At 40.2% G+C, this 23691-nt stretch overlaps 1 protein-coding gene across 1 annotated transcript; it reads left to right on the top strand.

Moving 5' to 3' along the window:
* The first annotated feature begins 2818 nt into the window (after positions 1–2818).
* LOC119738461 lies at positions 2819–23023 on the top strand. Its single transcript, XM_038213360.1, has 12 exons — positions 2819–3005; positions 13640–13707; positions 16620–16694; positions 16902–16937; positions 17082–17177; positions 18340–18375; positions 18520–18615; positions 19769–19804; positions 19949–20044; positions 21194–21229; positions 21375–21468; positions 22437–23023. The coding sequence occupies exons 3-11, from the start codon at positions 16625–16627 to the stop codon at positions 21437–21439; spliced, it is 567 nt and encodes a 188-aa protein (XP_038069288.1). The 5' UTR covers positions 2819–3005; positions 13640–13707; positions 16620–16624; the 3' UTR covers positions 21440–21468; positions 22437–23023.
* Positions 23024–23691: the final 668 nt, after the last annotated feature.

Genomic DNA, 23691 nt, shown 5'->3' with positions numbered 1-23691 from the left:
ATATTTTGATCATCATTTCTCTGTGCAGCCTAAACACTTGTGAGAGTATAAACATTTTGAAGTATGGGCATTTGGCATTGGTGTCTTTAGGGATTTGTATACTGGGGTGAACCCCTGAATCGTTCGCTTGGAGGATTTCTCAAATGGAAAATAACTCCCTCTTTTCGGTCCTCCCCGACTCGCTCCTACTCCGTATCCCCTACATTGGACTTAGGGGTCCACCCTAATAGGCCAAAAATCCGTCCGCCGAGCTCATGAATACAAGTTATACACTCAAAATCTGCTATATTAGAGAGTTCTGACAGCCATGGAATTGGGGAATTGAAGAAATACGGCAGTGCATCTTTGGCCCGGGCCTGAAAGTGACACTATTAAGCCGTATTTGTGGCGGGCCCTTTTTCAAGATGGTTACTTTTCCACTTTGGAAAACATCACTTGTTTGAGGGGTCGCCTTTTTCGGGTTAAAATTTTTCGAAAAGTCAATGGTCAACCCACCAAAAATTGGAAAGAAGATGAAAGATGACGTGTCGATCATCATTATCCTATGTAACCTCAGTTTTGAGTATTTTAAAAAGAATTTAGACGTATGGGCAAAGCACTGGTGTCCATGGGAATTTTTATCCCGGGTGTACCCTCAGGGTTTTTTTTGTAATCTCTTTTGACTGCGTAGCCATTGATTTCTAGTAGGTGGTTTTGGAGTTGAGGGGGTGTTCTGCAAATACTCGGAAAACAGTAGTTTGCACGTGAAACAAAACAAACCAATTGAAAATTTGTTTGGAGAACAAAGAGCTTTTTTTGAAGAGCACGGAGTATATGCATCTTTAAGTTGTATAATAACTATTTCTCACCAAATCTTTGTTAAAACCTTAGAATGACAATAACAAAGCAACATGTCGCCAATAAAGAAGGCCTAAGCATTCGGATTGAAGCTCGAGATGAATATTAATGATAGGCCTATGCGGACATGACCGTTATCTAAGGTCGTCCCTTTCCAACAAGCTTTCAACATGGGCGATATCAGGATTTTTCCCGAAAGTAGGAGGGGGTAGGGGCGGGGGTGGGGTGGCGGTGGGGAAACGTATTTGTGGCGTAAGAGAAATCCGTCTGAGAAATTATCTCTATACTGTATGGGCCCTTCACCTAAATGGGATTGTCATTTTACTGCCTACAACTTTGAAACTTTGAAAGATAGCATACTGGATTGGCTTAGATGATTAGCGCAGAAGTTGTGTCTGCATGAGAAGTGAAAAATAACATCTTTTACATGTCACTTCTACATACATATTAACTAGCTATCGATAGATGAGTCGCATACTCAAGAAGCAACATCCAACCCAACTTATACGTTTTTCGATCAATTTTATTCATTGCTGAGCTCATGCATTGTATTTTGAAATCAATTTAAAGCGGAAATCAAATATATCTTGACAAATTACTTGTTCAAATTTTGGACTCCTATAGCATAGGGATGTTGTTTACCTAAAGGTTTTTTGGTTTGGATATTTTTTTATCAGCATTTCAGGTATAATTGTGTAACGTGAAGTGTTTTGTTTCATTCCATGAAATTCATATTCTGTTGAGAATATAATTTTCATGCCCACTGTTGTTACATCCAGTCAGTTACGCGTTTTTAATTGTCTTCTATAGCCGAAATTGTGAGGGACATATCTGATATTTTTGTGGAAAACAACAAATAAATTGTTCGATGAATAGAGTAACATGCATCCCACCACCAGAAACAAATAAAGACTGTCGGTCAAAACTTCAGATCAGCCTCTGACTCATCAGTATCTGTGAACATAAACATAAGAAAATCACCTTTAATTAAAACAAAAACATTTTTTGTTGAGATTATTCGATGATTATTATGATATACAAAATATACGCGGCCAAAATACAGGCCTATTTTTGCAAATATTGAAGTGTTTTGGAGAGTGAAGCAATGCAAGGGATGGCAGGCCATGCACCCAGTATGAAACTGATTTTGAGCGGTTCATAATCATTTATAGCTGGTCGATGAGTGATATTCTTTGAAAATGATTTTCTAATCCGAGAAAATTTGAGAGCAACGTTACTTGGCGTTCCTGACGGTTTTCAGAAACAATGCTCGGAAAGCGGGTCCCTGATCCATTTGGTTTAAAAGGTCTAGGTGGTCGTCTGAGTCAAAATGTTTGGCCAAGGTGAGTCTTAAGGAAGTGTAATTAACAAGTGACAGTCAGTCAGTCAGTCAGTCAGTCAGTCAGTCGGGGAGTCGGTCAGTCGGTCGGTCGGTCGGTCAGTCAGTCGGTCGGTCGGTCAGTCAGTCAGTCAGTTGGGGAGTCAGTCAGTCGGGGAGTCGGTCAGTCAGTCAGTCAGTCGGTCGGTCGGTCGGTCGGTCAGTCAGTCAGTCAGTCGGTCGGTCAGTCGGTCAGTCGGGGAGTCAGCCAGTCAGTCAGTCGGGGAGTTAGTCGGGGAGTCAGTCGGGGAGTCAGTCAGTCAGTCAGTCGGGGGAGTCGGGGAGTCAGTCCGGGAGTCAGTCAGTCATTCGGGGAGTCAGTCAGTCAGTCGGGGGGTAGTCGGGGAGTCAATCGGGGAGTCGGTCAGTCGGGGAGTTGGTCGGTCAGTCGGGGAGTCCGTCAGTAAGTCAGTCAGTCAGTCAGTCAGTCGGGGAGTCAGTGGGGAGTCGGGGTGTCAGTCGGGGAGTCAGTCAGTCAGTCGGGGGAGTCAGTCGGTCAGTCAGCAGAGATGATTGTATGCTGGCCCTAGGCCCAGCAATAATATTTGTTGTCGGGCTACCGTCATCATCATTATCATTCTGCTATAATCCATGATGGGGGACTATGAGCCGCCCAGACCAAGCGATCAGATGCAGACTGCCACAGCTGTTGCGCTCGTGTCGTGTGGCCAACTTCTAGCTGGCGCATCCAGGGTTTGCAAGGTCGGCCCTGGGTCTCTTCCAGGCAGTGTCAGGGCTACCGTAGTAGTGAGTACATTTCTACTGATCTTCCTGCCAGCAATTATTACAGGTATGCGAACGAAGTGTTCAACGGCACTGGCTTTCATTAAGGGCACTGGCTTTCATAAGCTTTCATGCCAGGAAAAACACTGGCAAGGATTACGTATGGTACTTTGAAATAATGCTTGTAATCAATAATGGCCTTGCTTATAACGGGTTCATGATCGATGAAAGATTAAGTATAGAGAGTGATATTGGAATCGCACCCTAATGCGCGTCTTGCATCAAAGAGTTCTGACGGATACTTGGATGATGAAGAAATTCCCTAGAATTGTGCAGGTGTTGAAAATGACGGGGGGGGGGTACGGGTATTGACTTCTCTATACCTTTTTGTCCGTATTCTCGCTTGTATTATATTAATTAAAATCTCGGAGTTTACGTTGGAAATAAACTCTCTCCATACACTTTTCAAAATTGGAAGTATTATGTTGGCCTATTTTAATGAAAATCACTTTTTGTTCCTCGTTCGGAGTTTGCACTTGCAAAGAGATCCGCCTTGCCAGCAGACTGATTCCCCGTTCCGAACTCTATAAAGGTTAATAGGGGCGGAGAACAGTCATCCCTGCACTAACTAAATTACAGTCAAGCCGACAAAGTTTGAAATTTGTTAAGTGTTTATTCCATAACTAAGCATGGTCCTATTTCTTCCTTCGATTTCTTTTTTTTTTTCAAGATGGAATATCTTAACAATGTATATGATTGAAAACAGTGATCAAAATCAGTTTTCTCTGGGTGAAAATCGGATTTAGAGTAAAGTGCATCTTTGATTTTACAAAATGCTTTGAAGAAATATACATTTCTTCTTGATACCAAACTTATACGCGATGATGAAAATATGGTTTCTTTCGCCTTTCGTGGCCGGTCTAATGTATGCCAGCAACTGCAACAGAAATGTGATTAACGGAAGCGTGTTGCTGCTGAATCAGCTGGAAATGGCTTCAGGTCGTAACCGATGAAGAAACAGAAAAACTAAAACTTTGACGGGGGGATTGAACAAATGTATGGCAGTGACGTGACTGGGGTCCAATTTGCGTGAGACACTTTTCCTGGAGTGGGAAACTCAAGGGTTTTTTTGCCAATTAATAAAGAACACCCTTCTTTTAACCTCCTCTGAATTCTGAGCTGGTGAGGAACGCACGTAAGGCACATGCCTCTAGTGGGACGTGTGTGCACTTTTCCCTTAGGCCAAAAACAAAAAGTCTCCGGTTTCTGGTATGCGCGCGCGTCGCCGTAGCCATGCGCGTCGGCAAAATGAAAAAAAAAATTTTCAATGAAAGATGATGTCTCAAAACCGCCAAACTCACTGGTTTGACTGGAATTCTGCTGCTGCGCAATTTCAACGTGTTTTTAGATGGGGTTATGATCGAGAATAAGCTTTATGTGGCCTCTCTGGACTCCCATATATTTGCACTAAGTTTAGTCGGCACCATTTGCAGTCATCAGCCGACATTTGAAGCAAATTTGAAGCAACAAAGTCGGGTAAAAAAAAAAAAAAAAGCCGCGTCGCCGCTACACTATTTGGACAAGCTCCATACCTGAAACCGGAGACTTTTTTTTTTGGCCTTAGATACACCACTGCCGAAGCCCGAGATCTACATACATGTCCAAATGATTACATGTTTTGGTATAAGTATTTCTATCCAAAAAAAATAATAGGCCTACTGAAAGGGTCCATGAAATGTTACCGGGAACATATTTTGTGCATTTTTCTACTCCTCTTAAATGCACGAAACTATTAGCCATCCATTTTTGGATTTATTTTTTATTGAGAAGTGCAATGTTATTTTAGCATTTAAAATTTCCCATGCTTTTCCTGACAAATAAGGGCGCTGTACTGTGATGTAAATTCAGGAAGACACTCTTCAATTTAGGGGTTTTCTATTCAAATTGGGAACCCAAAACTTTGCTCACTGGAAACATTTGTAAGAAACTTTTGCTCATTGGCTTACTGTCATTTACTGAGACAGCAACGAACCACCAAAGACAAGAACATTTACTGCAGAAAATATCCAAAAGAAAATTGACAATTTTGGTGCTGGAATAGCTGTGACATATAGACTTGGCCAAGTCTGGATTGCGCTCGGTCTGTGCCTATATACTAAATCCACTCACAGCGCATATCGCATATTACAGTACATAACGCACGCCCTCATGCGTCGAATCCGGACCATCATGTTAAAAAACGTACATGTACATGTTATTTTCAAGTGATGCAGTAACCCATTGCAAACTTTTGCACCACATGTATGCACATGCTCTGCAATACATGCACACACATGTACGTGTAATGCGCATTCTTATACGGCACTGAAGTGGAACGCGCGCTGAAGTGTACCTTGTCGGGCATCTGTAAAGACGTAAACTAAGTGATTTTTTGCTACTTTTTTTACGATACCGACTTAAAGCAATTCCAACTTGAGTCAAGTCCACTGTAACATTGAAGTTTCTACGATTTGTGAGAAAAATGTGATCATTAGCTTACTGTCATGAACTTAAACAAAAACGAATCACAAGTTGACGAGGAGTCAGTCAGTGAGAGAGTCGGTCAGTGAGAGAGAGTCGGGGAGTCGGTCAGTCAGTCAGTCGATCAGTCAGTCAGGCGGTCAGTCTGTCTGTCAGTTGGGGAGTCAGTCAGTTGGGGAGTCAGTCAGTCAGTCAGTTCTTTTTTTGGGGGGGGAGTCAGTCAGTCAGTCAGCAAAGAGGACTGTATGCTTGCCTTCTAGGCCCACCAATAATCCACATTAACAATTTTTGTGTCGGGTTTCCGTCATCGTCATTCTCCCAATCCATCATGGGTTTTTGGGCCGCCCGGATGTACCGAGCGATCAGATGCAGACTGCCACAGCTGTTGCGCTCGTGTCGTGTGGCCAACTTCTAGCTGGCGCATCCAGGGTTTGCAAGGTCGGCCCTGGATCTCTTCCAGGCAGTGTCAGGCCTACCGTAGTAATGAGTACATTTCTACTGATCTTCCTGCCAGCAATTATTACAGGCATGCGAACGAAGTGTTCAAGGGCACTGGCTTTCATTAAGGGCACTGGCTTTCATAAGCTTTCATGCCAGGAAAAACACTGGCAAGGATTACGTATGGTTATTTGAAATAATACTTATAATCAATAATGACCTTGCTTATAACGGGTTCATGATCGATGAGAGATTAAGTATAGAAAGTGATATTGGAATTGCACCCCTATGCGTGTGTTGCATCAAAGAGTTCTGACGGATACTTGGATGATGAAGAAATTCCCTAGAATTGCGCAGGTGTTAAAAATGACGGGGGGGGGGGTAAGGGTATGGACTTTTCTATACCTTTTTGTCCGTTTTCTCGCTTGTATTATATTAATTAAAATCTTGCAGTTTACTTTGGAAATATACTCTCTCCATACACTTTTCAAAATTGTAAGAATTATGTTGGCCTATTTTAATGAAAATCACTTTTTGTTCCTCGTTCGGAGTTTGCACTTGCAAAGAGATCCGCCTTGCCAGCAGACTGATTCCCCGTTCCGAACTCTATAAAGGTTAATAGGGGCGGAGAACAGTCATCCCTGCACCAACTAAATTACAGTCAAGCCGACAGAGTTTGAAATGTGTTAAGTGTTTATTCAATAACTAAGCATGGTCCTATTTCGTCCTTCGATTTCTTTTTTTTTTTCAAGATGGAATATCTTATCTATGATTGAATACAGCGATCAAAATCAGTTTTCTCTGGGTGAAAATCGGATATAGAGTAAAGTACATCTTTGATTTTACAAAATGCTTTGAAGAAATATACATTTTCTCCTTGATACCAAACTTATACGCAATGATGAAAATATGGTTTCTTTCGCCTTTCGTGGCCGGTCTAAATCTTGCAAGCAACTCCAACAGATATGTGATTAACAGAAGCGTGTTGCTGCTAAATCAGCTGGAAATGGCTTCGGGTCGTAACCGATGAAGAAACAGAAAAACTAAAACTTTGACGGGGGGATTGAACAAATGTATGGCAGTGAAGTGACTGGGGTCCAATATGCATGAGACACTTTACTGGAGTGGGAAACTCAAGGGTTTTTTTGCCAATTAATAAAGAACACCCTTCTTTTAACCTCCTCTGAATTCTGAGCTGGTGAGGAACGCACGTAAAGGCACATGCCTCTAGTGGGACGTGTGTGCACTTTTCCCTTAGATACACCACTGCCGAAGCCCGTGATCTATATACATGTCCAAATTATTACATTGTTTTGGTATAAGTATTACTACCAAAATATAACAGACCTACTGAAAAGGGCCCATGAAACGAATGTTACGGTGAACATATTTTGTGCATTTTCTACTCCTCTTAAATCGATGAAATTATTGCCATCCATTTTTTGGAGTTATTTTGTATTGAAACAGTCATGTGGTTGCTAGGGCATATCTTCTGGCATTAGTAGGCAAAGCTAATCAGATTAGACGCTATAATAGAGCAGTGAAATCCATGCACCCCCCAAAAACATGGCCTTTTGAACGTTTTGTTTCTCAGAAAATATGCTCGGTATGATTGAAATGTTACATTCTAACTGAAGAAGAAATTCTACACTTCATGTCAGTGAAAAAATCGCCGTCATCGATGCCGAAACGTAAATACTGGTTACTGTCAAAGCTGACCTTCAAGTCTGGAAGAAATCGTTCGAAAACTTCCCCAAATGTATGTTATTATCATAAATTCTAGGAATTTACCCAAAGTGTTATTTCACGAGTAGTTGAACACTTATATCATCCAAGCAATTCCGAATTTCAGCTTAATCTGTTATTGCGGACACTAGTGTTACACTATGAAACCATCTCTAAGGAAAATTTCGAAGACGATCAAAAATTATTTGCCGACCCAACTCATTGCATTGTTCAGCAAAGCGCCGTAGGCGCTACGGCTGACCTATTTCGGCCCGGTACACAATGATGAGGGCATATTAGCATATTCATTAGCGTCACTCGGCGTGACGTGGCGTGGGTCTCGGTATCGACCAATGGAAGCCGGCAAAAAGGGTGATATTTGTTAATTAACAACTCGTGAAGGAGGTTTTTATGCATTTGTTTACTGCAGTCCGTAATGGATAGGAACCTCAATAATATTTGTGAGTCTTGAAAAGACTGACTGATATTGCAAACGCTAGTCTACCAACTTTCAAAAGTGCACGTAGCCAGGTCTATACTTCCAATTTCAACGAAAAGTAATCAACACATCACAACGATTTTTAGCACATACTTGGATCATAATGAGGGAAGTAAACCCTGAAAGTCGCATGAAGATACGGTCTTCCAAACGGGAGAAATTAATTTTCAAAGATTTCGCCCGCCAACGTAACCACGTGTGTGTACATGTAGTTTTATTCAAAATGAAAATGAAGTTTTACGTAACCTTTTGAAATCGCCCTTAGCAACCATATGACTGGAAAAGTGCAATTTTATTTTAACATTTAAAATTTCATGTGCTTTTCCTGACACATAAGGGCGCTGTAACTGTGATGTAAATTCGGAAAGACACTGTTCAATTTAGGGGTTTTCTGTTCAAATTGTGAACCCAAATATTTGGCTTACTGTCATTTACTGAGACAGCAACGAACCACCAAAGACCAGAAAATTTACTAAGGAAAATGTCCAAAAACAAATTGACAATTTTGGTGCTGGAATAGCTGTAACATTGAAGTTTCTACCATTTGTGAGAAAATTGTGCCCATTAGCTTTAATGAATTTTAAACAACAACGAATCACCACAGAAAATGTGGCTGCTGAAATAGCTGTAACGTTGAGGTTTTTGCCTGAAAATTGACATGTCACACTTTTGCTAATGAATATGGAAATTTGCATTAGCATAAGAATAAAAAAGGCACCAAAATGTCCTTAAATTGGAAATATGAACGTTGAAAATAGGGTTAGGCAAATAAAAAAAAATGTTTAGCGTCCCGCCCGCTTTCTTTTTTGGAGGCCGCCTCCTTTTTTTTCTTTCTTTTTTTGGCCTTTTCTCTGTTGCATCTAGCCCTTATAAAGCTGGGCTGTCATTTCCTGAGTCCAAGTGGCGGCAACCTCGTCCCCAGGGTGTCGAACAGTACGCGCCCATCACTACCTGCCCTCTCACCCCGGTATTGGATCATTTGCATGTGCAAGATTTTTGAACACGTATGCAAATGAGGAATAGTCTGGTGCCTGGATATGCGTGACATTAGCGTTTGTTTTTGTATGCGGTGTCTGGGGTAAAAACAGAGTCAATTCGTCGCAGCGCGAGCACGGCTTGAGTTACAAAAACACGATTGCCACAACATGCAGTATCATATTTCATATTAATATGACCATATTGGAAAGGAAATTAGTATTTTCGAGAAGGCATGGACAAATGATCGCGAAAACACGTACTGCACGTTGTGAATAATAACACCAAGTACACGATAAAAATCCATTACTAGCCAATTGCGGTATCGAATCAGGATACAGGAAGAAAGTTTCCTATCCAGGGTTTACTATTGGAAACCAGGTTGGAAATAAAGTAAGCACTGGGGACGAGGTTGAAGTGGCGGCCATTTAAAAAAAAAGCTGGCCTCCATCTTGAAAATTGCCCGGCCGGTCATTTTGGAAGAAAAAAGTTAGCGCACTTGGCACATATTTTGTTACATTAATTACAATTACACGCTAACGACCGTTTGCCGGGAGCAAATAGAGAAAAACGTCCTAACTACTTTTGCTGTACTGTTAATAACATCAGTATTACGTAGCCCTTTGAGAGAAAATCTAGATCAAATGAAAAAAATTTCCATGCTCTATCTATTACCCGAAAAAAAATCCGAATTTGACCTTTTGACCCATTGTTTTTCACCCTAACGACTTTCTTCCGCGCACCCGACGCATGTACTTATCCATATTATTCGTTGTTTATTTACGTTGCTTTTTTGGGGGGGGGGGGGGGTGCAACTCGAAAATAGGGTACGCTTAAAAAGACTCAGTTCCTGAAGTAGGGCACTAAATTTTTAACAATACCAACGCTGCGGCTGCTCCTTTTTAGTCCCATAAGTTCTGAGAAGGTAGGAGATTCAGGGGGCGGGGCGGGTGTATAAGGCTCAAGTGGAAGAGCCTAATTTTTCAGGGACGCCTCAGGGGAAGCCCTTGGTATATATAATTGCTATTGTTGGATTGGTTTTTGCTACATTAACAAACTATTTAGAATAATATTTTTCTGGTTTAAATATGTTATTACGATGGCGAAAATCAACCAAACGCCGTTAAACATCCATTTCGAGTGTGAAACCGGAAAAAATGTAATATTCATGCTTTTTACCTATAGCGACATGAAAGTTATTCACTTTTGAATGAGACATGGTAGTCCACCAAAGTTTAATTATTGAATATTTTTTTTTACAAAATATGAATTATTTGCGGCTTGACAATGACTTGGCTCTTGGAGGGCGGGTTCATTTACATGCAAAACAAAAACGTCCTTTTGCGAGGGAAAAAATTAAGAGCGCGGGCAAATTTCTTTAACTCGGTCATTATTTTGTACGTGAATATCTTCTCTCGCGCCCTATTCGTTTTGTTTCAATCAACATTTTTAATGAATGGGTCCAATTCTACCCCAGGAAATACAAAGAGGACTTTACCCATGCAGTCAAATAATTACAAGGCTTTGTAGATTATCATGCATGGATATAGCCGACGCCAAGTGAAGATCCCAGGGATCCAAAGCGTCTTGGATGATGTACCAGCAGGTTACTCACCTGAATTGATAAGCGAACTAATTACTGCATTGGATTCTCTTTCAACCTTGGTACCTCGGGATTTCTCCTTGCATTCTATAAGGTGGTAACAGTGCGGACAAGAGGATTGAAGAACAGGGTGGGGGTCACTTGTGCGGAGCCGGGGCTGGGGGAACAAGATTGTCTGAGTAATTTTGGAACTGTTAATTTTTCTGAAATTTTGACAAAACCACCGGAAAGATGCCTTTAAAATATTATGTACTGTCAGATCCGTGCTCTGTACACGGCTTCGTTTAAAGTTGAACAGCGCCCCAAGTGTCAAATAATCATAGCTGCCTCTGGACAAAATTCCGGCGACGCTCATGCCGATGGGATTGGGAAGGGTTCGGGGTGATTCGAAGGAACGGACAAGGGTGTAAATCCCTGGGGCATATATACCCCCAACATTTTTTTTGAGGGGGAAAGGTGGGTCATTGGATCATCCCCCATAAGTGGTGAATATCAACAACAACAACAACAACAACAAACACACACATACATACATACACACATACAGAAAGAAATTGTAGCCAATTTAAAAAAATCGACAGGAAAATATCAACTATACTCATAAAGTCAGTAATTGAGGTAAAATGCTCATAAACAGCAGTAGCATACACTCATGTCGCTGATTTGTCATCATGCAGTGCTACGTATAGTGACGAATGGTGTTCAGCCCCCCTCCCTCCCGCTAACCGCTTTTTGAATTTTGCTACGTAGGGATGGTTTTAGAATTTTAGGGGGAGTCACCTCCCCCCCCCCCCCCCCCAGTCGTCGGCACGGGCTTACGCCACTAAGGGGACGGATATCCAAACGAATATACAGTGCTATATATATCATGGACTCTCCAAGAACCTAACTACCATAGGCCTGCTTTTCTTAAACAGCTTCTTAAACTGAGCACCGTGACAGCTCAAATTAAATTTCATTTCTATTCTAAGACTTTTGACGAATTTGTTTGGGGGGAAATCCATGATTTTCGTGGTAGCCAATCGAAAAATTTAATTTAGTCCATCGAATTTAATAATGAAAAAAAAAAGACTAAAAACGCAGAGTTTCTCTTTATTCTGCCTTGAATAAGGGTAAATTTAACCAGCATTGGGTACTAGTAGAATGACTAATTTTAGCCAACTGTTGTTTACCAGGTGAACCGTCCAACAGTTGTTTAAAAAAAAATACCCAACGTTGGGCAACATTGGAAAAATTGGTTTAAATTTTAACCAACTTTAAGGACATAACCTATAAATTGTTAAGTATAGATATAAACCTAAAACAAGAACATTTAAGGCCGTACAGCACTACGACTTTACAAAAAAATTAAGCCCGCCAACACATGATTTTCAAGGAAAATGGTGGTTTAAATAAAGCAGTCTGATCAACCTGACAACGTATCTGATCAACCTGGTAAGTAACGTATCTGATCAGCTTGGTAACGTATTAGTGTCACTTGTCATGTTCAAAAGCTCTGAGCAAGGCGACCAATTCAGTAAAATAAACTTGAAATGATATCCTACTGCAAAAAGGCTTTAAAAAAGTCCAAGAAGGTTATGAAAGGGGGCTAAAAAAAGAAAAGAAAAAAAAAGATAGGCCTTTGTCTTATAGGCGTGCCATTATATTTGTCACAAGATACGTTACATCTCCGAATGTTAGTTGTATACTGTTTCATTGATTCTTTTTGCGACATATTGTGATTACTCGAATCCAAACATTTTGTAAGAGAAAATTATAGGTTTTTTTTAAATTGGACTGAGTATAAAACATAAGATTATGTAAGTGTTCAAGAGCCAGCATTGCAGAATAGTCACGTACTTATTGAGGCAGTCACTTTAAAGCTTTTGATGGTAACTTTTGTGAAGTATTGCGTTCCGTTGTTTGTCCTGATATGTCTGCTTTTAGCGGCCGACAACCATAACAACCCAGTTTACATGATAAATAACTTGCCAGATACGTTAAAAAAAAGGATTCATACAAAACGAAGTATGTTTTGTCTCAATTGAATTTGTAGTGTAAAATATTGTTTTAATATCAAAATAATGTTCGTCGAAACGATTAATTTCGAGTTACTGGTTTTATGATCAATTACAGTTCGCTGATACGAGTAATTGTAGGAAATGACGTTTAATTGACTCTTGTGATAGCAAAGACGTTTCTTGTCATTGCACAATGTCATCTTTAAATTAGAATGTTTGTCCTTTGTCTCTTATAGACAAATTAACTCTTTTAAGGGTGTACGACTGTACGTATGCCTTGATAGGTATTTCTAAATACAACAAATCAACAGATTCTGCTTGATATACAACTTTTTTCTAAAAATGAATAAAAGGTATCTGTTTGTTTGTAACAATACGTTTTGAAAGTCTATACTTAAGGATTTCTGTTGATAATACTGACATCGTTAAAAGTCGTTGCTTCATCGTTCGTGTTCTGAAACTATTGAAGTTTGCAATATTGAAAGAGATTCCGAATTTTTCTTTTGTTTCGTCATTGGACCAAACTTAGATGCTACGTAAACTGGGCTGAAAGTGAAGTGGTTTTTTTTAGTCACATGAGGTTTTTTGATGAGTCACCATGATCAATAAACCAATCCATTAAGCTCCACCCACTGAGCACGTGGGCAACAGCACGTGACACCATCCGCTGCCCCATTGCACGTGCCAGCCCGTGCGTCAAACGCACGCAAATGCATGGTGCACTTTAGTGCACGCATGTCAGTCTTTAATCGCAGCTGTGATTGGTCAAGAAGCGTGGGTGGGGCTTTCACTGGAGTTCACATCTTATAATCTGCAGCCAATCTGGAACGTCTACTGATACCACTCTCAATTATCGGTCCTTCGTTACCACATTCGTAAGCTCTGCACCGTCCATTTACATCTCCAAAAAGTATAAAAGGTCTGGTCCTTTCTCCAAATAGACATTCCGGCGATTGTCGTCAACTAGCCAGCTTATCTCTACTTCAGGAGCACAACAGTGCAACTTCATGTAAGTAACTTACTTTATGAGTATATGGACGCGACAGTTTACATTGTGTTAGCCTATCTGTACAAATATGTCAAACGCTCGTCTTACAGACCTGTCACGTAGAATTCATGAATCCAGTAAGACTTACCCGTAGGTAACTGGTTCGGCTATGGTTTCAACTGGTTCCTGTTCCCTGTAATTCCAATGTATCCAGTTCTTACTGGTAAGTTTAACTGGTTTCAACTGGTTCTTATTGGTCCCATCAGGATCACCAGTTATTACTGGTTTATTCAGTTGCTTTCAACTGGTTCCTGTTGATCCCATCAGAATTACCAGTTATTACTGGTTTATTCATTTAGTTTCGACCGGTTCCTGTTGATTCCACACTGTCATTTCGGTTGTGTACTATATGAAACTAGCAACTAGTTGTGTAAAAATATTGAACAAGTTGTGTAATATTTTACACAAGTTGTGTAAAGAACAGTTTACACAACGGGTTGCTAGGTTCAAATAGTACACAACCGTTTGATTTTTACACAACCGAAATAACAGTGCATCAGGATTATCAGTTAATACTGGTTTGGACAGTTGGTTTCAACTGGTTCTTGTTGGTTCCACCAGGATTACCATATCCGAGTTGACTCGGGGAAGCTATTCAAACGAGCTCATTAGGGTACAGACCAGAGACATAATTGACGACACAATATGCTAACGTGCGCTTTATATCCTATGGGAACTTGTACCATGTTACGACGATGATGTTATACATTTTTTTGTCATCAAGACGTCATCAGGTATCAAATAACAAGCGATTTCAGGGCACAATTTGACAAAATAGTTTGAGCAAAATCTCTTAAACTACATAGAATTTCGTGTTCAATTGTTTTCGTGAGGTTGTAGACGGTGCCTTGAGCAACTTATTCATTTCCGGTATTCCTGGGCACAAAACCGCTTGACCTAAATTAATTGTAACTAAAACAAAAGCATTTTACAACAGACAAGTACATTATGAAAGTGTTAAGTGAGGGATGCCAAACACAAAAACATAGTTTTGACGTCATCCCCGAAAGGACACCCTCCAGCGGAACATAAAAACGAGTTTAACCTTTTCAAATTTTAAAGCCCTCAAGCAAAATTCTTCCAAATTGTCCCTATATATTCCGTGAGCAACCACAAATGAATTTGCAGGATTTTATAATCATTACAGGATCAGACCGGAAGTTGGGTGTTATTATTACATACACTTGTAATTTCCATATTTCCGTGCATTATTTTTACTTAATGATAAACAGGTATCCTCCTTGAACTAAATCAGTAGTCCCTTGACTGATGACGTCATCAAACTGGAAACAACGTGTACGTGTACCTAAAATGTATACTGAAATTTATCATCCTCTTTAAAATATGCATTTTTTTTTACAAAATAATTGATTGTACTGGAAATTTTGAAGTTCGTGATCCTTTGTTCTGACATAAAAATATTCAAACTTAACTGGGCAGTGTCTAATGAAATAGTTGTCTGCCCGACCACTCTGCGTTTGTAACATTACAAACGCGAACCTCTAGTTTAAACTTATTTTTGTAAGATACCGATTTAAGGCAATTCCAGCTTGAGTCAAGTCTGTGTTCTTGGTGATTCAGTTACCATTGTGTACGTGTATAAAGTCACAAGTGTCTTTACGTTGGATAAGATCGTCGCCACAGTTGCTTGAATATTGTGTTTTTTAATAGAAAGTTCAAATCTAGACATCTGCAGATACAGAATTCAATTTAGGCAACATGGCAGGAAAATCCATTGATGCCCGATGCAGGTATGGAACCACCTTCGTCCTGATTCGATAAAGCAATTTGCTAATAATTGATTGATATCGTGTAGTTGGTGTTGTTATTTCCAACGTACATTACGTGTTTTCACGGTGCTTTGTAATAATAACGTCCACGCCTTCTCAAAAACACTCCTTTTCTTTCCAGTTTGCTTATATTAATATGAAATGTGATATTGGCGGGCCAGATTGTAACATTTTAAGTTAAACAAATTCCGGCGCGACGAATTGATGTTAGTTTTACCCCAGATACCGCATACAAAAACAAACGCTGATGTAATGCACATGCAGGCACCAGGCTATTCCTCATTTGCATGTGTGTTCAATAATCTTGAACATGCAAATGATCCAATACCAGGGTGAGAGAGCAGAGGTGGGCGCGTTCTGCTCGACACCCTGGTGACGAGGTTGGGTATGGAACTGTTCATTGTGGCAAATTTTAAGACACATGAAATAGATGCCATATGAATTAGAGGGCGCTACATAACTTTAACGGGTGCCCAACTAGGCGGCTTTTTTTTAAACGTGCACATTGGGATGAATAAGTATGGCGAGCAATACTTTGCATTACGCCAATGGTGTGCGAATTTTACTTTTAGAGATACGGGTTTTTTACGATTGTACTTGATGAGTTTACAATACAGTAGCTTAGGTGTGCATATATGTTGAGACCACGTGATTAATATTTGAAAATCAACTGTGAGAGATCCATTGAGCTATATTAAATTTATTATAGCTTTATGGAGAGATCTGATTTTGATGTGTACGGGACTTGCAAACTCACTTGACCCTTCTTTCCGGTCCAAACCGGAAGTGCCTTGTAATTTAAAAATTGGAAAAAGATGTGCATTTGCTTTCAGCGATGTTAGTCTCCAGCCAGTTTGTACTTTAGACAAAAAAATACCGGTGACGTCATGTTAGAACGGCCTCTAGCGGCAGGTTGAAAAATGTTTGAAAATGATTTTGAGTTGATTATTGTGGCAAAGTTTAAGACATAATGAAATAGATGCCGGCCCGACCACTTTGTGTTTGTAACTCAACAAACGCGAACCTCTAGTTCTTGTTGTGGGTGCCGCTTTTATTATTCTCGGTTAACGTATCTTTATGCAGTCAAGATGAAGGCTTATATCTGCTTGGTCGTTCTGGTGTGCCTAGGCTCTGTCTTCGCGGCTGAAACTAACAAAGGTAACATGTCCTTCTTCTTTTTTCTTCTCTTTGAGCTTCAGTCCGTCTTTTATTTTTTGGAGAAAGCGGTGGCTGCAATTTACAATCCTTCCCTCGGACCACAATCAATTCTCCGTGCTAATTTGTGTTTCACCCCGAAAATGTTTTTCCCATTGCTAAGTTTTCCGAGGAGTATTAATACAATGTTCCGCCTCTCTTTCCTTTCAGCCGACGAGGTTGCTGTGAAACAATATCAAGGAGCACGTAAGTTTCTGCAGTTGATTTATTCTTAATTGCGAGCTAATTAATCAGATTTAATGTTCACATTAAACACGCTGCCAAAGTATTGATGCACAGTGTTATCGTGTGGTAACACTAACATTTCATATCCAACTGCTTTATTTTCAGCCTGTGGTTATGATTTTCCACCGTGCGATCCCGGCTTGACCTGCATGCCATGGGGAGTGTGCGACTTTGCTCTCAAGAGAATGGCAAATGTTGAAGGTAATTTTCACTTCGTCCGAAAAGTTGAATCGACAATCGTTATGATGTTTATTTCCCGGAAGGGGGGGAGGGCTGTTTCAATCAATCAATTAATCAATCTTTTAATCAATCTTACTTTATTTATACCACATAGCAATACAAAGCAGTATGTCAAGACAATAATAAGATCACAATAATGTGGATGAGGGTCTCAAAAAAGCAAAGCTTGTCGAGTAGTGACTCCACTTTTGTTAAATAGATGTCGTTCAACTTAGGCCAAAAAAAGTCTCCGGTTTCTGGTACGAAGCTTGCCCCAAAAAGTGGTGCGGCGACGTGGCTTTTTCCCCCGTTTTTTTTCTTCAAATGTCGGCTGATGACTGCAAATGGTGCCCGACTAAATTTAGTGCAATGGGAGGCCCTAGAGGCCACATAAAGCTTATACTCGATCGTAACCCCATCTAAAAACACGTTAAAATTGTGCTGCAGCAGCATTCCAGTCAAACCAGTGAGTTTGGCAGTTTTGAGACATCATCTTACATTGGCAAAAACAACTTTTTCATTTTGCCGACGTGACGCGCATGGCTACGGCGATGCGCGCGCATACCTGAAACCGGAGACTTTTTTTGGCCTTAGCTCGTGAGCCCACGTAATGATATATTTCGTTCAACTTAGCTGCACCCGTTGAAGGAAATAATAATTTCAAAAAGAGGAAAATTTGTCATTCAAAACTGCATTTACTGTAATTGACTTACCTCGAAACCGATGTAACACTTTTTGAATAGAATCATTGGAAAGCAATGCTGCGTCCCGTTTCCTTTTTGAGGTGCGCGGGGGACGCATCTTTCACGCAGTGAACATAAAAAGTGAATAGTCAACATGTTCTCCGTCTCATTGCTCTTCAGCTCAATCGGCGAAGTTTCTAGGATTATTTTCCTCTTTTTGAAGTTATTCCCTTTTAACTGATGCAGCTTAGTTGAACGACATCTATTTAACATTACGATGCATTCCGCTAATCGGGCCAGTACAGTAGTAAAGTACTGACACATTTTAATGGACATTCGACCATGTTCCGATAGAGATCCTTGTCATTATATGTGTAAGATTTAGCGTTGTGATTTTTTTTTATCTAAACTGACGCACTGATCAGCAATAACATAATTGTTCCGCCTCTCTTTCCTTTCAGCCGACGAGGTTGCTGTGAAACAATATCAAGGAGCACGTAAGTTCCTGCAGTTGATTTATTCTTAATTTCGAGCTAATTAATCAGATTTAATGTTCACATTAAACACGCTGCCAATGTATTGATGCACAGTGTTATCGTGTGGTAACACTAACATTTCGTATCCAACTGCTTCATTTTCAGCCTGTGGTTATGATTTTCCACCGTGTGATCCCGGCTTGGCCTGCATGCCATGGGGAGTGTGCGACTTTGCTCTCAAGAGAATGGCAAATGTTGAAGGTAATTTTTATTTCGTCCGAAAAGTTGAATCGACAATCGTTATAATGTTTATTTCCCGGAAGGGGGGGGGGGCTGTTTCAATCAATCAATCAATCAATCAATCTTTTAATCAATCTTACTTTATTTACCACATAGCAATACAAAGCAGTATGTCAAGACAATCATAAGATCACAATAATGTGGATGAGGGTCTCAAAAAAGCAAAGCTTGTCGAGTAGTGACCCCACTTTTGTTAAATAGATGTCGTTCAACTTAGGCCAAAAAAAAGTCTCCGGTTTCTGGTACGAAGCTTGCCCCAAGAAATGGTGCGGCGACGCGGCTTTTTCCCCCGTTTTTATTCTTCAAATGTCGGCTGATGACTGCAAATGGTGCCCGACTAAATTTAGTGCAATGGGAGTCCCTAGAGGCCACATAAAGCTTATACTCGATCGTAACCCCATCTAAAAACACGTTAAAATTGTGCTGCTAAAACCAGTGAGTTTGGCAGTTTTGAGACATCATCTTACATTGGCAAAAAAAACTTTTTCATTTTGCCGACGTGACGCGCATGGCTACGGCGACGCGCGCGCATACCTGAAACCGGAGACTTTTTTGGCCTTAGCTAGTGAGCCCACGTAATGATATATTTCGTTCAACTTAGCTGCACCCGTTGAAGGAAATAATAATTTCAAAAAGAGGAAAATTTGTCATTCAAAACTGCATTTTACTGTAATTGACTTACCTCGAAACCGATGTAACACTTTTTTAATAGAATCATTGGAAAGCAATGCTGTGTCCCGTTTCCTTTTTGAGGAGCGCGGGGGACGCATCTTTTACGCAGTGAACATAAAAAGTGAATAGTCAACATGTTCTCCGTCTCATTGCTCTTCAGCTCAATCGGCGAAGTTTCTAGGATTATTTTCCTCTTTTTGAAGTTATTCCCTTTTAACCGATGCAGCTTAGTTGAACGACATCTATTTAACATTACGATGCATTCCGCCAATCGGGCCAGTACAGTAGTAAAGTACTGACACATTTTAATGGACATTCGACCATGTTCCGATAGAGATCCTTGTCATTATATGTGTAAGATTTAGCGTTGTGATTTTTTTTTTATCTAAACTGACGCACTGATCAGCAATAAAATAATTGTTCCGCCTCTCTTTCCTTTCAGCCGACGAGGTTGCTGTGAAACAATATCAAGGAGCACGTAAGTTTCTGCAGTTGATTTATTCTTAATTTCGAGCTAATTAATCAGATTTAATGTTCACATTAAACACGCTGCCAATGTATTGATGCACAGTGTTATCGTGTGGTAACACTAACATTTCGTATCCAACTGCTTCATTTTCAGCCTGTGGTTATGATTTTCCACCGTGTGATCCCGGCTTGGCCTGCATGCCATGGGGAGTGTGCGACTTTGCTCTCAAGAGAATGGCAAATGTTGAAGGTAATTTTTATTTCGTCCGAAAAGTTGAATCGACAATCGTTATAATGTTTATTTCCCGGAAGGGGGGGGGGGCTGTTTCAATCAATCAATCAATCAATCAATCTTTAATCAATCTTACTTTATTTACCACATAGCAATACAAAGCAGTATGTCAAGACAATCATAAGATCACAATAATGTGGATGAGGGTCTCAAAAAAGCAAAGCTTGTCGAGTAGTGACCCCACTTTTGTTAAATAGATGTCGTTCAACTTAGGCCAAAAAAAAGTCTCCGGTTTCTGGTACGAAGCTTGCCCCAAAAATGGTGCGGCGACGCGGCTTTTTCCCCCGTTTTTTTCTTCAAATGTCGGCTGATGACTGCAAATGGTGCCCGACTAAATTTAGTGCAATGGGAGTCCCTAGAGGCCACATAAAGCTTATACTCGATCGTAACCCCATCTAAAAACACGTTAAAATTGTGCTGCTAAAACCAGTGAGTTTGGCAGTTTTGAGACATCATCTTACATTGGCAAAAAAAACTTTTTCATTTTGCCGACGTGACGCGCATGGCTACGGCGACGCGCGCGCATACCTGAAACCGGAGACTTTTTTGGCCTTAGCTAGTGAGCCCACGTAATGATATATTTCGTTCAACTTAGCTGCACCCGTTGAAGGAAATAATAATTTCAAAAAGAGGAAAATTTGTCATTCAAAACTGCATTTTACTGTAATTGACTTACCTCGAAACCGATGTAACACTTTTTTAATAGAATCATTGGAAAGCAATGCTGTGTCCCGTTTCCTTTTTGAGGAGCGCGGGGGACGCATCTTTTACGCAGTGAACATAAAAAGTGAATAGTCAACATGTTCTCCGTCTCATTGCTCTTCAGCTCAATCGGCGAAGTTTCTAGGATTATTTTCCTCTTTTTGAAGTTATTCCCTTTTAACCGATGCAGCTTAGTTGAACGACATCTATTTAACATTACGATGCAATCCGCCAATCGGGCCAGTACAGTAGTAAAGTACTGACACATTTTAATGGACATTCGACCATGTTCCAATAAAGATCCTTGTCATTATATGTGTAAGATTTAGCGTTGTGATTTTTTTTTATCTAAACTGACGCACTGATCAGCAATAAAATAATTGTTCCGCCTCTCTTTCCTTTCAGCCGACGAGGTTGCTGTGAAGCAATATCCAAGAGATCGTAAGTTTCTGCAGTTGATTTATTCTTAATTTCGAGCTAATTAATCAGATTTAATGTTCACATTTAAACACGCTGCCAATGTATTGATGCAGAGTGTTATCGTGTGGTAACACTAACATTTCGTATCCAACTGCTTTATTTTCAGGCTGTGGTTTTGACTCACCGTGCCATCCCGGCTTGGCCTGCATGCCATGGGGAGATTGCGAATAAGCTCGCAAGAGAATGGCAAAATATTGAAGGTAATTTTTGCTTCTTCCGAAAAGTTGACAGTCGTTATATTAATGGATGCGGGTCTCTAAAAAGCAAAGCTTGTCGAGTAGTGACCCCACTTTTGTTAATGGCGTTCAACCTAGGCTAAAAAAGTCTCCGGGTTTCTGATATGAAGCTTGCCCCAAAAAGTGGTGCAGCGACGCGGCTTTTTCCCCCCGTTTTTTCTTCAAATGTCGGCTGATGACTGCAAATAGTGCCCAACTAAATTTAGCGCAATGGGAGTCCCTTAGAGGCCACATAAAGCTTATACTCGATCATAACCCCATCTAAAAACATGTTAAAATTGTGCTGCAGCAGGATTCCAGTCAAACCAGTGAGTTTGGCAGTTTTGAGACATCATCTTACATTGGAAAGAAAAACTTTTTCATTTTGCCGAAGCGCATGGCAAGGGCGACACGGGCGCATACCTGAAACCGGAGACTTTTTTGTTTGGCCAAAGCTAGTGAGCCCACGTAATGACAGATATAATCGTTCAACTTAGCTGCACCCGTTTAAGGAAATAATAACCTCAAAAAGAGGAAAATTTGTCATTCAAAACTGCATTTTGCTGTAATTGACTTACCTTGAAACCAATGTAACCTAGTAGACTTCCTTACCTCCCTACGTACAGAGGGAGTCCACGATATGAAGTGCTCAAAACAATAATTTTCTTTTTTTGAGTCGTATTACACAGAGGTCTAAGAACCTGGACGTCAGTCGTAATGCAACGAAGACAATCGTCCAACCTGGGCTAGATTTGACACCATTATAGACATTTAACATTCCTGTACTAGTTTCTGTGCATGTGATTTCTAGCACTGACATTTTAAGCAAGTTCTAAGGACGTAAATACCAAAAACGTTTTTATTTTTTTCCTATTTTTTTTCATCCAACGAGTTTGGTGTGAGCTTAACAATGAAATTATTTTTATTTTCTCTTGTTTTGGTCTTCATTTCAGATTCCAAATGCCAACAGCCTTGGGATGATGAAGTCGCAATTGATTATTTATTACGGTGTAGGGATTAAGTTGTATTGTCTTTGCCTTGTTCGAGTTAAATGAGACTTTTTGCATCTACATGTAATTGAAATTCCCACAAGGAATAAAAGTTGACAAAGCTAACTCCCGTGAGTAAATTTATGACATATTTTTCGATTACTATTTAATCTGATCCTAATCAGAATCTTTATCTGGAAATGAACAACAACACCCGATGGGTGTCACGATTGTGAAGCTACCACTGCGAGTTTCTCTGACACAACTTCCTCCTTTGCATCGCATTTATTTAGCATGTTGTCTTGTTATTACATAGGCCTTTCTTTACAGCTTGCTGAAATCAGTTTTCGCTTACAAGACATTATACAGTGAATTATGAAGACTTAAAACTGACCTGTAGGCAGATGAAACAAATCACACGCTATATCTGAACTAAACAAAAGCATGAAAAGTCATTCTGGGTGGTGGGTCTTAATTATTGTAATCACACTTTTAAGATTTCTGTTGAATAAATGCTGTTGGCATGGTATGAGCTCCTGCGACCAAAGTTATCTCTTCGTAGCCTGTTATTTTTTTGTCGCAATTGAAATGTCCTTTTTAATGCAGAAACCGTAGAAGAACTTGAAATATGTGCCTTGAAGCATCTAATCGCTATCTTCGAGCATAATATCTCCAGTAAAATATCTTCACTCTATCTAAAACGTCCCGGGTCAGATATGCATGTCCTGCGGAATGCGGGTCATATTAGACTAAGTGATACTACTTCGGGTCAAATTGACAATTTCGACCTGGAAAAGTGTCACTTTGACCCGGAAAAGTGCCACTTTGACACGGAAAAGTGTCAGTTTGACGGGATTTAATCTGACTCGGGATTTTTCAGAGTGTTAAACCATTTTAATATCACTTTGTTTAATAAATATCACAATGTCCTTCAAGGATGTAGAACCGTATAAGAGAACAGATTTCATCGGAGTCCAAGTTTCATACGACAGCGGAAAATTACCTCAACAGTTTCTTCATGAATAAGTCATCTATCCCCCACCCGCCCGCCTTACTCCGATTCAAATCGAAGTGAAGAGAAACTATACAAACCTCTATGAAAAGGCCGGTAGTTGGGGTTAAACGCTTGTGCGTGCACAGCAGACTAGGACTAACCCATCCTCCGAGCTCATGAATAAAAGTTATACCCTCAAAATATTCTATATTAGAGAGTTCTGAG

Source organism: Patiria miniata, unplaced genomic scaffold, assembly GCF_015706575.1.
Source record: "Patiria miniata isolate m_02_andy unplaced genomic scaffold, ASM1570657v1 HiC_scaffold_3, whole genome shotgun sequence".
Lineage (NCBI taxonomy): Eukaryota > Metazoa > Echinodermata > Asteroidea > Valvatida > Asterinidae > Patiria > Patiria miniata.
The sequence above is the reverse complement of the archived record's forward strand: the minus strand, read 5'-3'. Positions and strand labels throughout refer to the sequence as shown.